This window comes from Eleutherodactylus coqui, chromosome 1 (genome assembly GCF_035609145.1).
Source record: "Eleutherodactylus coqui strain aEleCoq1 chromosome 1, aEleCoq1.hap1, whole genome shotgun sequence".
Taxonomy (NCBI): Eukaryota; Metazoa; Chordata; class Amphibia; order Anura; family Eleutherodactylidae; genus Eleutherodactylus; species Eleutherodactylus coqui.
Genome location: NC_089837.1, coordinates 266356690 through 266369102, shown reverse-complemented (window position 1 = coordinate 266369102; position 12413 = coordinate 266356690). Strand labels below are relative to the sequence as shown.

Below are 12413 nucleotides of genomic sequence, written 5' to 3'. Positions count from 1 at the left end.
ACACAGTCTTGCTGGGGAGCCATAAAGCTGTCAAAGGCCTTAGAGAGTGTTCCCCTGCCTGCGCTGTACATACTGCCTGATCTCTGCGCCTCCCCTGCTACCTGGGCCGTGGAAATGCGCCTTCGGCCACTAGCGCTGTCGGATGGGAAGTTTACCATCAGTTTGTCCACCAGCGCCCTGTGGTATAGCATCATTCTCGAACCCCTTTCCTCTTCGGGAATGAGAGTGGAAAGGCTCTCCTTATACCGTGGGTCGAGCAGTGTGTACACCCAGTAATCCGTAGTGGCCAGAATGCGTGTAACGCGAGGGTCACGAGAAAGGCATCCTAACATGAAGTCAGCCATGTGTGCCAGGGTACCTGTACGCAACACATGGCTGTCCTCACTAGGAAGATCACTTTCAGGATCCTCCTCCTCCTCCGGCCATACACGCTGAAAGGATGACAGGCAAGCTGCGTCTGTACCCTCAGCAGTGGGCCAAGCTGTCTCTTCCCCCTCCTCCTCATGCTCCTCCCCCTCCTCCTCCTCCTCCTCCTCCTCTGGCCATACACGCTGAAAGGATGACAGGCAAGCAGCATCTGTCCCCTCAGCAGTGGGCCAAGCTGTCTCTTCCCCCTCCTCCTCATGCTCCTCCCCCTCCTCCTCAACGCGCTGAGATATAGACATGAGGTTGCTCTGACTATCCAGCGACATACTGTCTTCCCCCGCCTCCGTTTCTGATTCCAAAGCGTCTGCCTTTATGCTTTGCAGGGAACTTCTCAAGAGGCATAGCAGAGGAATGGTGACGCTAATGATTGCAGCATCCCCGCTTACCATCTGGGTAGACTCCTCAAAGTTTCCAAGGACCTGGCAGATGGCTGCCAACCAGGCCCACTCTTCTGTAAATAATTGAGGAGGCTGACTCCCACTGCGCCGCCCATGTTGGAGCTGGTATTCCACTATAGCTCTACGCTGCTCATAGAGTCTGGCCAACATGTGGAGCGTAGAGTTCCACTGTGTGGGCACGTCGCACAGCAGTCGGTGCACTGGCAGATTAAACCGATGTTGCAGTGTCCGCAGGGTGGCAGCGTGCGTGTGGGATTTGCGGAAACGTGCGCAGAGCTGGCGCACCTTTCCGAGCAGGTATGACAAGTGGGGGTAGCTTTTCAGAAAGCGCTGAACCACCAAATTAAAGACATGGGCCAGGCATGGCACGTGCGTGAGGCTGCCGAGCTGCAGAGCCGCCACCAGGTTATGGCCGTTGTCACACACGACCATGCCCGGTTGGAGGCTCAGCGGCGCAAGCCAGCTGTCCGTCTGCTCTGTCAGACCCTGCAGCAGTTCGTGGGCCGTGTGGCTCTTCTCTCCTAAGCTGAGTAGTTTCAGCACGGCCTGCTGACGCTTGCCCACCGCTTGCTGCCACGCCGCGTGACACCGACTGCTGGCGACGTGCTGCTGCTGCTGACACATCTTGATTGCGAGACAGAGGTTGCGTAGGAGGAGGAGGAGGGTGGTTTAGTGGAGGAAGCATACACCCCCGCAGATACCACCACCGAGCTGGGGCACGCAATTCTGGGGGTGGGTAGGACGTGAGTGGTCCCAGGCTCTAACTCTGTCCCAGCCTCCACTAAATTCACCCAATGTGCCGTCAGGGAGATATAGTGGCCCTGCCCTCCTGTGCTTGTCCACGTGTCTGTTGTTAAGTGGACCTTGGCAGTAACCGCGTTGGTGAGTGCGCGTACAATGTTGCGGGAGACGTGGTCGTGCAAGCCTGGGACGGCACATCGGGAAAAGTAGTGCCGACTGGGAACCGAGTAGCGCGGGGCCGCCGCCGCCATCATGCTTTTGAAAGCCTCCGTTTCCACAAGCCTATACGGCAGCATCTCTAGGCTGATCAATTTTGCAATGTGCACGTTTAACGCTTGAGCGTGCGGGTGCGTGGCGTCGTACTTGCGCTTGCGCTCAAACAGTGGCGCTAGCGATGTCTGGACGCTACGCTGAGAGACATTGCTGGATGGGGCCGAGGACAGCGGAGGTGAGGGTGTAGGTGCAGGCCAGGAGACGGTACTGCCTGTGTCCTCAGAGGGGGGTTGGATCTCAGTGGCAGGTTGGGGCACAGGGGGAGAGGCAGTGGTGAAAACCGGAGGCGGTGAACGGGCATCGTCCCACCTTGTGGGGTGCTTGGCCATCATATGCCTGCGCATGCTGGTGGTGGTGCCTCCCCAGCTGATCTTGGCGCGACAAAGGTTGCACACCACTGTTCGTCGGTCGTCAGGCGTCTCTGTGAAAAACTGCCACACCGTAGAGCACCTTGACCTCTGCAGGGTGGCATGGCGTGAGGGGGCGCTTTGGAAACCAGTTGGTGGATTATTCGGTCTGGCCCTGCCTCTACCCCTGGCCACCGCACTGACTCGGCCTGGGCCCACACCCTGACTTGGGCCTCCGCGTCCTTGCCCGCGTCCACGTCCTATAGGCCTACCCCTATCCCTCAGCATGGTGTATTACCAGTAGTGCAGGAACAGAACGCTGTAATTAAATGTGCCGCTTATTGGCCTGTGCTTGGAGGCTGACTTCGTTTACGGAACGCCAGGAAATAATTTGGCGCACGCCTGCTGTAACACTTAGCTGGCTGTGTATTTATTTGTGAAACTACTACACCCAGCAAACACGGACCCAGAACACTGAGCAGCACAGTGACAGGCAGGCCAAATAGATTTTTTGCCCAATATTTTTTTGAAAAGGACCACTGCGTATATTCAATCAATAATATATGTCTTCTGGCCCTGCCTACACAATTCTGTCCCTGGAGTGTGTGACAGAACTAAAGAGTGTTGCACTGTTATTAACTGCAACAGAGCGGTGATTTCAGAGCCAGGAAATAATTTGGCGCACGCCTGCTGTAACACTTAGCTGGCTGCGTATTTATTTGTAGAACTACTACACCCAGCACACACGGACCCAGAACACTGAGCACAGTGACAGTCAGGCCAAATAGATTTTTTGCCCAATATTTTTTTGAAAAGGACCACTGCGTATATTCACTCAATAATATATGTCTTCTGGCCCTGCCTACACAATTCTGTCCCTGGAGTATTACTGCAGGGCGCAATGCTCTGCACAGCCGATTTTGAGAAAAAAAAAATGTGCAACACTGCAAAAAGCAGCCTCCACAGTACTGCACACGGTTAGATGTGGCCCTAAGAAGGACCGTTGGGGATCTTGAAGCCTACAATCACTCCTAACACTCTCCCTGCCTAACCACCATTTCTGTCCCTGTAGTATTACTGCAGGGCGCAATGCTCTGCACGGCCGATATAGCAAAAAAAAAAAAATGTGCAACACTGCAAAAAGCAGTCTCCACAGTACTGCACACGGTTAGATGTGGCCCTAAGAAGGACCGTTGGGGTTCTTGAAGCCTACACTAACTCCTAACACTCTCCCTATAGCAGCTCCGCCACCAACAGCACTGTCCCTCAGCTATGTCACAACGCATCTGAGGCGAGCCGCGGGAGGGCCCGATTTTTATACTCGGGTGACACCTGATCTCGCCAGCCACTCACTGCAGGGGGGTGGTATAGGGCTTGAACGTCGCAGGGGGAAGTTGTAATGCCTTCCCTGTCTTTCAATTGGCCAGAAAAGCGCGCTAACGTCTCAGAGATGAAAGTGAAAGTAACCCGAACATCGCGTGGTGCTTGTTACGAGTAACGAGCATCTCGAACACACTAATACTCGAACGAGTATCAAGCTTGGACGAGTACGTTCGCTCATCTCTAAAGTTTGGTATCATAGTAATCGAACTGACCCATAGAATAAAGTTATCATTTTTGTTCCAGTTTGTCTCCACTTAAAATTTTTTTAAATGTTTTTCAGTACATTATGTGGTATATTAAATAGCACAATTGAAAAACACAACTCGTCCCGCAAGAAACAAGCCCCCATATAGTTGCGTCGGTGGATATATAAAGGAGTTACAATTTTTTTTAAAGAGGGGGAGGAAAAAATAAAAATGAAAAAAAGCAATAAAGCTTGGTCACTAAGGGGTTAAATCCCTCAACCGCTTTTGTCGGGTTCCAAACGGCCCCCCACAATGAGATCACAGGGTGCTGTTTGTAATTCCTTTCTATCTGAAGTTTTTGGCCTCCTTCTCCGCAGGTGATCATATGATCTAAGTTCTGACCAGCTCATATTTACTTCAGGTTGTGTTCATTTTGTAGTTAGTTTCTCAGCCTGTGTGATGCTATTACGTGAAGTGTAACACAGGAGGAAGCAGGCACTCATACCACAGTTACTAATGATGATGACACAGTTCCTGTCACACAGTTATAATAAAGAAGATCACAGTTCATTCCCTAGACTTAATAGCTTATTTAGGTCAATACAGATTGTATTTGCAGTGTTTTCTCAACAGCATAGATGGTTTAATTTCTAGCTGCTCATGTAACGCTGTACTGATGCATCATGTGAGTGATGCAAAAGCGAAAGTAAAAATCTCAACAAGATTGTGTCTGATAAGCATCAGACAGAAGGCTGCACTGCATGAAAGTCACTGCATTATCCAGTATATAAGAGACCTCCATAGAGTGACCGGCAATCAGGTGAGGGGGCAGGGATGGAGTGGCCCTTCAAAAGAAATTGTAACTGCTTTATCACATAGTAATATTATTTTACACATTCCTTCTTGAGTGCTTAGTAATGCAAATGCAACATATAAGATTATTTATAACATGATGTTATATTAGTTTGGGTCATACCTCTGGAACCCAATGATTTGGAGAATGAAGTGCCTTTACTATTTTTCTATGAATGGTAGCATTCTAGGCCACCCAGGCATGCAGGAAACTGCAACGTGCCCCATTCATTTGAATGCAGCTGTGCTGCAGTTCCCCTGCATAGCAGGTGGACATAGCAACTGTGGAGGGGCCATAGCAGTGCTGTGGCTCCTTCATTCTCAGTATTAGTAGGAGTCCCAGAGTTCAGACACCACCGATCATAAAATTCTATGCCATTACTTTGAGATGAGAATTCCCTTTTAAGAGATTATGAGATAACATAAAAGTAATTTTAAAGTTAGAGGACTAATTTTTTTGTGAGCCAAAACCTGGAGTGGAGAGAAAGTATAATGGAAAGATTTGCAATTCTTCCATATTTTGGACCCGCTTCTGGTTTTGGCTCACAAAAAAATGAACACAAAAACTGTCATGTGAAAGCGCCCTAAGGCTGTGCTTACATTTCCATTAGTGCTTTCCATCTCTACTCAGTTTTTGGAACAGAGGGACAAAAATAAAATGCAATATTAAGCATTTCCTTTTTTTCCAGATTGATTTCAATATTTCAAAAAATAGGAAGCTTTCAGATTACGTTGTTTACTTTTTTTAAAATAAGATATATGCACCCCAAAATGTTACCAATAAAAATTTTAGATCACCACGCAAAAAACAACCCCCCATATTGCTTCATCAATGGCAAAATAATAAAATAAAAGTTATAGGCCTCAAAATATGGCTATACGAAACAAATTCTAGGCAAGGGGATGGGGCGGGAGCTAGTGTGCTAAGCTCCTGCCCTCTTTCCTCCCCCTGTCGGCTGCCAGCAATGAGAGGGGGTGGGACAGGGCGGGAGCCTAGCAACTAGCTCCCGCCCTGTCACCTCTCATTACAAACAGTTGAAAAGGGGCAGAGAGGAGAAGGAAAGGGGTGTGAGTTTAGCAGACATGCTGCTGAATTCCTTCCCACCTCCCTTCTCTGGCAGCTACCATAGGCTTCCATAGGAGTCTATGGGAGCCACCGCTGTATTCCGGACAGTAGATAGTTCCTGAACTATTATTCCTGGCCAGCCGGGCACTTTTAAGCTGCGGGAATACGCCCATCTGAACTGATGCATTATAAACCAAAGTATGGGCAGCGTAAATCAGCCGGTCGTGAAAGCACAGCCGATATATGCTTGTGTAAATAGAGCTTTAAGGGAAAACCAAAAATAATGGCAGGACTGTTTTTTTTCCCTTTCCACCCTACTTAAAGTTTATTAAACATTTTTCAATGCATTATATGGTTCATTGAATGCTACTAATAAAAATGCAATGTTTCTCTTAAAAAAGCCTTAGTACTGTTATTTTAATAGAAGAATAAAAAAAATTTGGATTTTGGAAGGCAAGGATGAAAGAATGAAAGCAAAAAAAAGATAATTGGTTGTGTCTTTGAGGGAATTAAAGGTCCTGTGTGCCTGTGTAACCAAATGAAGCAGCCTTGAAGTAGACTTTTCAAAAAAGAAAGGACATGCTGCAATGTTTTCATGCAGCATCGCAGGAGTGAAAACATCACAAATGAGAATGAAACCATTGAAAATCATCGGTTTCATAATCATGCGTATTCACTCTTGCATCGCCTATGTGAAGGCCACCTTAAAGTATATTCACATGCAATGAAAAATCTACTGCAGATTTTGTTGCTGATCCTTGTTAAAATCTTCATGTAAAACATGTATTTTGATAAATCTGTATTGAAAATCTGCAGCATAAACAGAGAAACTACGTATAATCCAATCCACAGGTGAATTTAATCTGCAAATTTTCACTCCAGCATGTGAATAAGATTTCCAGAAATCTCATTTATGCTGTTGGTACTATACAATGCTGCAGATTTTTCAGTGTCAAATCCCCTGCAGAGAAACCACAGCATTTCCACTATGTGTAAGCATAGGTTTTCTTCACACACTTTTTGTGTTTTCTTTTTGTTTAGAAGGTCTTGTAAAAGTTGCCATAAATTTCATGGGTTTTTTAAAGCGCTTTTTTGGCCGGATTTTTATTTTTTATTTTACACAGTCAATATTTTTTTCAGAACTAGTGTTATAAATCTCAGTGCTCACCTGTGAGTCAATGACGAATATTAGTGCTCCTGTTCCTCTAAATATCATTTCATAGTCAAATGTTGGATCAAAGAAGTCAATCTGACCTGGAAAGTCCCAAATTTGGAAGTTGACAAAGGAGCTGTTAGAGACATCTTCCCGGCAAATCTTGTTGGTACTTTCCAGAAAAAGAGTTTCATTTGGTGACATTTTATGAAACACTACTTTCTGAATGGAGGATTTCCCACTTCTTCGTAAACCCATTAAAAGGATTCTTGGCTTCACTTCTGTGCTGAAAGGATCAGTGAAGTCTAAAACTGAAGTAAAAAAAATTACTAAGGGTCATTATCCTAAATAAATGTGTTAGAATAGCAATACGCAAAATACTAAAGCCTCCTATGCAAAAACCTTTTTTAAAGTTTCAAGTTTTTGTAAAATACATCTGCTGTTTCTCCAAGATGTCCAACAATAAATTCCTAGCTGCCTTAAATGGTTCATACAGGGCACTTTAACGGTGTTGTCTGAGACTTTTATGGACATTTAGAATGTATAACAACACTTCAGGATAGGTCATCAGAAGTTGATCAAGGAGGGTCCCCACTGATCAGAAGATTGCAGCATTGCAGTTTCGTACTTCAGGAACAGTTCACAATTAATTCAATTAAATTTGGCTGCTGCAATGTTGACTGCACTCCAGCATTGTCGGCATTGACAGCAGACCTGATGATCAGCTAATCAGCGGGCATCCTGAGTGGCAGATCTCCATGAATCAACTATTGATAACCAATCCTTAGGATAGGTCATCAATAGTAAAAGTTCCAAAGAGGCCTTTTACCTCTTAAGGACATGGCTTAGTTTGGTACTTAAAAGGGGTTGCCTCACAAAAATATTGATTAGTTAGATTTAGCTCATCTAATATAAAAAAGCCTACATGCTTTTTCTTGCACCACTGTTTAACCACTCTGCCTCACCTTAGGAGGATGATTTTGGTGTCATTCGATTTCTTAGATTCAGCATCGCCGTAAAATTCTAAAATTTGAGGTGGGAACATTGAGTGACCTGTTGGGCCATGTTAAGGTATAGTGGTGGACACTGTTATGGAGATTCAAGCGTTGCTAAGCAACATTCATAGTCTCGCTGCATTTCTCTCCCTCACCATCGTGAGATTATGAACATCCCTCCTGCCTGAAGTGCTGCTATGACACAAGCAACACACACAGACAGACACACAGATACACACAGGCATCCAGTGTATGGGATGCCTGGGAAGCCCCTGTCTAACCTCTAGGCCGGAGCACACGGGGCTGTATGAGCATTGCTAAGCAACAATAATAGTCTTGCTGCGTCTCTCTCCCTCAACATTGCGAAACTATGAACTTCCCTGCTGACTTAGCGGCTGCTATGAAAGAAGCCCCCCCCCCCCCCCCTTCCCCGTCTAACTTCTGGACTAGAGCACAGCCAGGAGTGGACGGGGCTATAATAATGTATTGCCGACACATACTGGCCTCTATTGTGATGGCTCCTCCTCCGCCGAGAGATAGATATAGAGAAAGAGATAGAGAGGGAGATATAAATAGATAGAGATATTACAGAGAGATAGATAGGGATATATATAGATATATATATATATATATAGAGAGAGAGAGAGAGACAGACAGACAACAGTGCCACTAGAAAGAGTGAAGTGTTGCTCAGACAGAGAGATACAGGCAGTAAAATAGAGACAGAAAGACACCTGTAGGATTTTTGATGTTAGATATCTGCTCCAAATACAAAGTGGCACTCTGAATAATCACCAGATTTAGAAGTTCACAACAACCCTTTTTTAAAACATTTTATGTTCGCGTAGCAAATATCGGGTTAATCTAGTAATTATAAGCACTTATAAAATATTTATATCCCCAGATATTCCAGGACTAACGTTAGAATAGCAACACCTATTTCTATTGAACAGTTTTTCTGTGTCTTTTTACCTCAGTAAGGCTGAAGCTGCATGGTGATTTTTGGCTGACAGGGATTGTTTGACTAAAGATATAGGGCATTTGTGCCACGCCCCATTCTGGAAAGCCACTCCTCTGACTTGGGAAAAGCGTCTAAAACATTATAAATGTTATGCAAAGCATTTCAGACAGGTTTCTGTCTCAATTTATGTCACAATGTTGGCAAATTTTCAATAGTAAATCTGCCCATTTATTTTAAAAAAATGATTATTCATATTGCTACATTCAAAAGATCAATAACTTTAATATTTTTCTGTAGATTGAGCTGTGCAAGGGTTTGTCTTTTGGGGGGGGAAGACCTGTTTTTATTGTTACCATTTGGGGATGCATATAGCTGTCTGATTACTTTGATTACTTATTGTGTATTTGAGAGGTAATATGATCCAAAAACAGCAGTCTAAGGGCTCAGTCACACTGGCGTTTTTTGGTCCGATTTGCAGACGCGCTTGCGATCTGCAGATATATAGACCCAATGCATAGCAATGGGATCGTTCACATGGCCGTTTTTGATGTGGATGTGCCGATGATTATATGACACACCAATTCGCAGAACGCATATAACTGCGTTCTGCGCAAATCGGTGTCCTTGCATATGCACTCAATGGGGCCGGCGGCAGCAGCGCCGACCCCATTGAGAACATATACTAAAGATTGTTCTCCTCTGCCACAGCTGTGCCACAGCTGTGGCAGAGAAGAACAATGTTCTCCCATTGAAGTCAATGGAGCCGGCAATACAGCCGGCTCCATTGAAAGCAATGGGCTGCCGGCAAGCGCTGTATTAATTTTCTGGGAAGGGCTTAAAATGTAAGCCCTTCCCTGAAAACCATGCAAAAAAGTGTAAAAAAAAAATATATATATATATATATACTCACCTTTTTGCAGCTGCCGGAGTTCAGCCGCGTCCAGCCGGCACTTCTCCTGAACTGCTTTCTGTAGTATTCAGCAGCCGGGGATTTAAAATCCCTGCCTGCTGAATGGGCTGCCTCTGATTGGTCACAGCCCTCAGCCAATCAGAGGCAGCTCTCACTCACCCACTCATGAATTCATGAATTCAGCTGCCTCTGATTGGCTAAGGGCTGTGACCAATCAGAGGCAGCCTGCTGAATACTACAGAAAGCAGTTCAGGAGAACTGCCGGCTGGACGCGGCTGATGTGGCTTTTGGAACAGACATTTTGCTTGAAGTTGTTTTAGGTCCCATCGCCTACTTGTAGAGCCCTAGAGCGGCAAAAACGACAGAGAATTCCCACAAATGAACCCATTTTGAAAACTAGACACCTTAACACATTCATCTTGGGGTGTACTGTGTATTTTTACCTCACAGTTTTTGAATGAATCCGAGCAAAGCAGAAGGAAAAATTATGATTTTAATTTTTTTGGCAATTGTGTCATTTTAAAAACATTTTTTTTGTACAGCACAAATCTGAATGAAGACTTTCACCCCAAAATGGATCCCCCCATTTGTCCTGTGTTCAGAAACATACCCTTTGTGGCCCTAATGCTATATCCATATGCACAACGGGGCTCAAACTGAAAGGCGCATCAAATTTCAACTGTGTCTTAACATTTATGTAATCGCCATTATCCATTGGATAACGATGATCATGTAACTGGGGACCGCCCACTGTGGCCCTCGGTCACTGCTCCAGGCTCTCGGCTACCTTTAGTAGCCATGAGCAAGGAGACTTTAAATTTCCTGGGTCCTCCACAGCTTCTGCGTTTGCATCCGCCATTTTGCTGATGGGTACATGCGCCAAAGTTGGGGAAAGGTCCGCAAATAAAGATCCCATCAGGGGACATCGCCGGAGGCCTTAGGTAAGTAATTTCACCTCCTCTCACAGATTGGATCCGTGATTGGAGGTGAAACTTTAACTTTTTTTAAATTTTAAGTGATCACCGTTTTCAATTGGAAAATGTCAGTCATGTGACCACGGACCACGTACTGCGGGCCCCCGTGAAATCTCCAGGCTCTTGGCTATGTTTGGCAGTTGGGAGCTGGGAGATTTTAAATTACCCTGCCAATCTGCTAGCACATGCGCAGAAGCCGTGGTGAGGTCCATGGATAAATCCGGGGCCTTAGGTATGTTATTTCATCTCCCCTCACTGATATGATCCATGAGGGGAGATTAAACGTAATCTTTTTTTTTTTTTTACTTTTTAAAAACTTTTTTAAAATTTTACATGATTGCTGCATACAGTGGCTCCCGGTGACATCTCTCTGCTCTCGGCTGCACATGGGAGCCAAAGCGTTTTTAAATTTCCCGGGCCGCGTGCCCTTTTGGGCGTGCCCGAAGTATGAAGTCTGACGCACATGCGCAGAAGGCTCCGTCGGGACCCAGGAGGCCAGGACAGTGCAGGACATCGCAGAGGAGGTGGGTGAGTACGTTCAGCTGCTCTGATGGATCCGATCCATCAAGGCAGCTGAATTTGTAACTTTTTGTTGACTTTCATATGATCGCTGGCATTCGGTAGATGCCGGCGATCATGTAACCAGGGTGGGGGTCCTGTGGCCCAGGATGGCAGCTCCAGGTTGCTGGCTACCTCCGGGAGCCGGCAGCATGGAGCTGTCACGTCCTCAGCTTGCAGGACCTTAATACCCGCAGGAAACCTGTTTCTACGTCCTCAGGGATTAAGGCCCAGCAAGCTAGGACGTAAAAAGGCAATGGGCTGGTCATTAAGGGGTTAAAACAATGGCAAAATTTTTGTTTAGATAGAAATAAGCATTCCAAGGCAAGACGACTGCTCAAAGGGAGGTTATACATGAAACAGTTTATTTTCTAACATGGTTTTCTCTTCTTTTATATTTAGAGATGTCAGCTGAGGGCTCAGGTGACCAAGAATCTGTGGGAAGGAAAGCAGTCTCCAAATAAAGACACCTTAGTTGCAGTGTGACATACCTCTTCCTGATGTGTATGAATACTCCCTATCTAGAGGATGTTAGCCATGGGAGCAGACAGGAGAATGCACTATCCATGATGTGGTGCTCTGGTTTAAATATTTCATCCAGGAGTCAATGCAGGAATTCAGGGATTCCCTTACCCTAATGCAGGAGAAGACCACCTTCTAATAAAATCATTCAAAACTGATTCTTTTTCCTTTTCTTAAGTTGAGTACGTGGAGGGGAAGTTATATTTCATGATAGAAAAAATCATAAATTTGAATTCATTCATGACCAGGATATTGATTTGGGGGAAGCCTCTGAGTCCACCTATAGGGGACCTAGGGTCTTCAAAGTAATGATGAGGGTCTTCAAAGTGATGAAGCTTTGAATAAATGATGGCTGAATGGAAACATCCAGAGAAAGGACCAATCCTTTCTCGACGTTACCGATTGAAGAGGAACAAATTAATAGCTGGGGAACTCCTCCCAAGGTTGATATGATGATCACAAAATTATTGCATCTGGTACCAGCTGAAGATGGATCAAGCCTTCAGGATCCTATGGACCGTCAGGCTGATGGCACTCTGAGAAAGTACTATACTGCATAATCTGCACAGGTGTTCTGTGGCTTCAAATGAAGTGACTCAGGCACTAAGGAAGGATCTAGCTCTGGTCCAAACAGACATAGACAACGGGGTACCCAAAGAAGATATATTT

General features: G+C 45.5%; 1 protein-coding gene across 3 annotated transcripts in view; it reads right to left on the bottom strand.

Annotated features, from left to right (window-relative positions):
• RRAGD (Ras related GTP binding D) overlaps window positions 1-12413 on the bottom strand; it is a 165243-nt gene that overhangs the window by 54621 nt on the left and 98209 nt on the right. For all 3 annotated transcript variants that reach the window (XM_066608570.1, XM_066608578.1, XM_066608584.1), the window contains one exon: window positions 6840-7135. In XM_066608570.1, the coding sequence (XP_066464667.1) occupies window positions 6840-7135 (296 nt within the window). The remainder of the gene's footprint in view (window positions 1-6839; window positions 7136-12413) is intronic.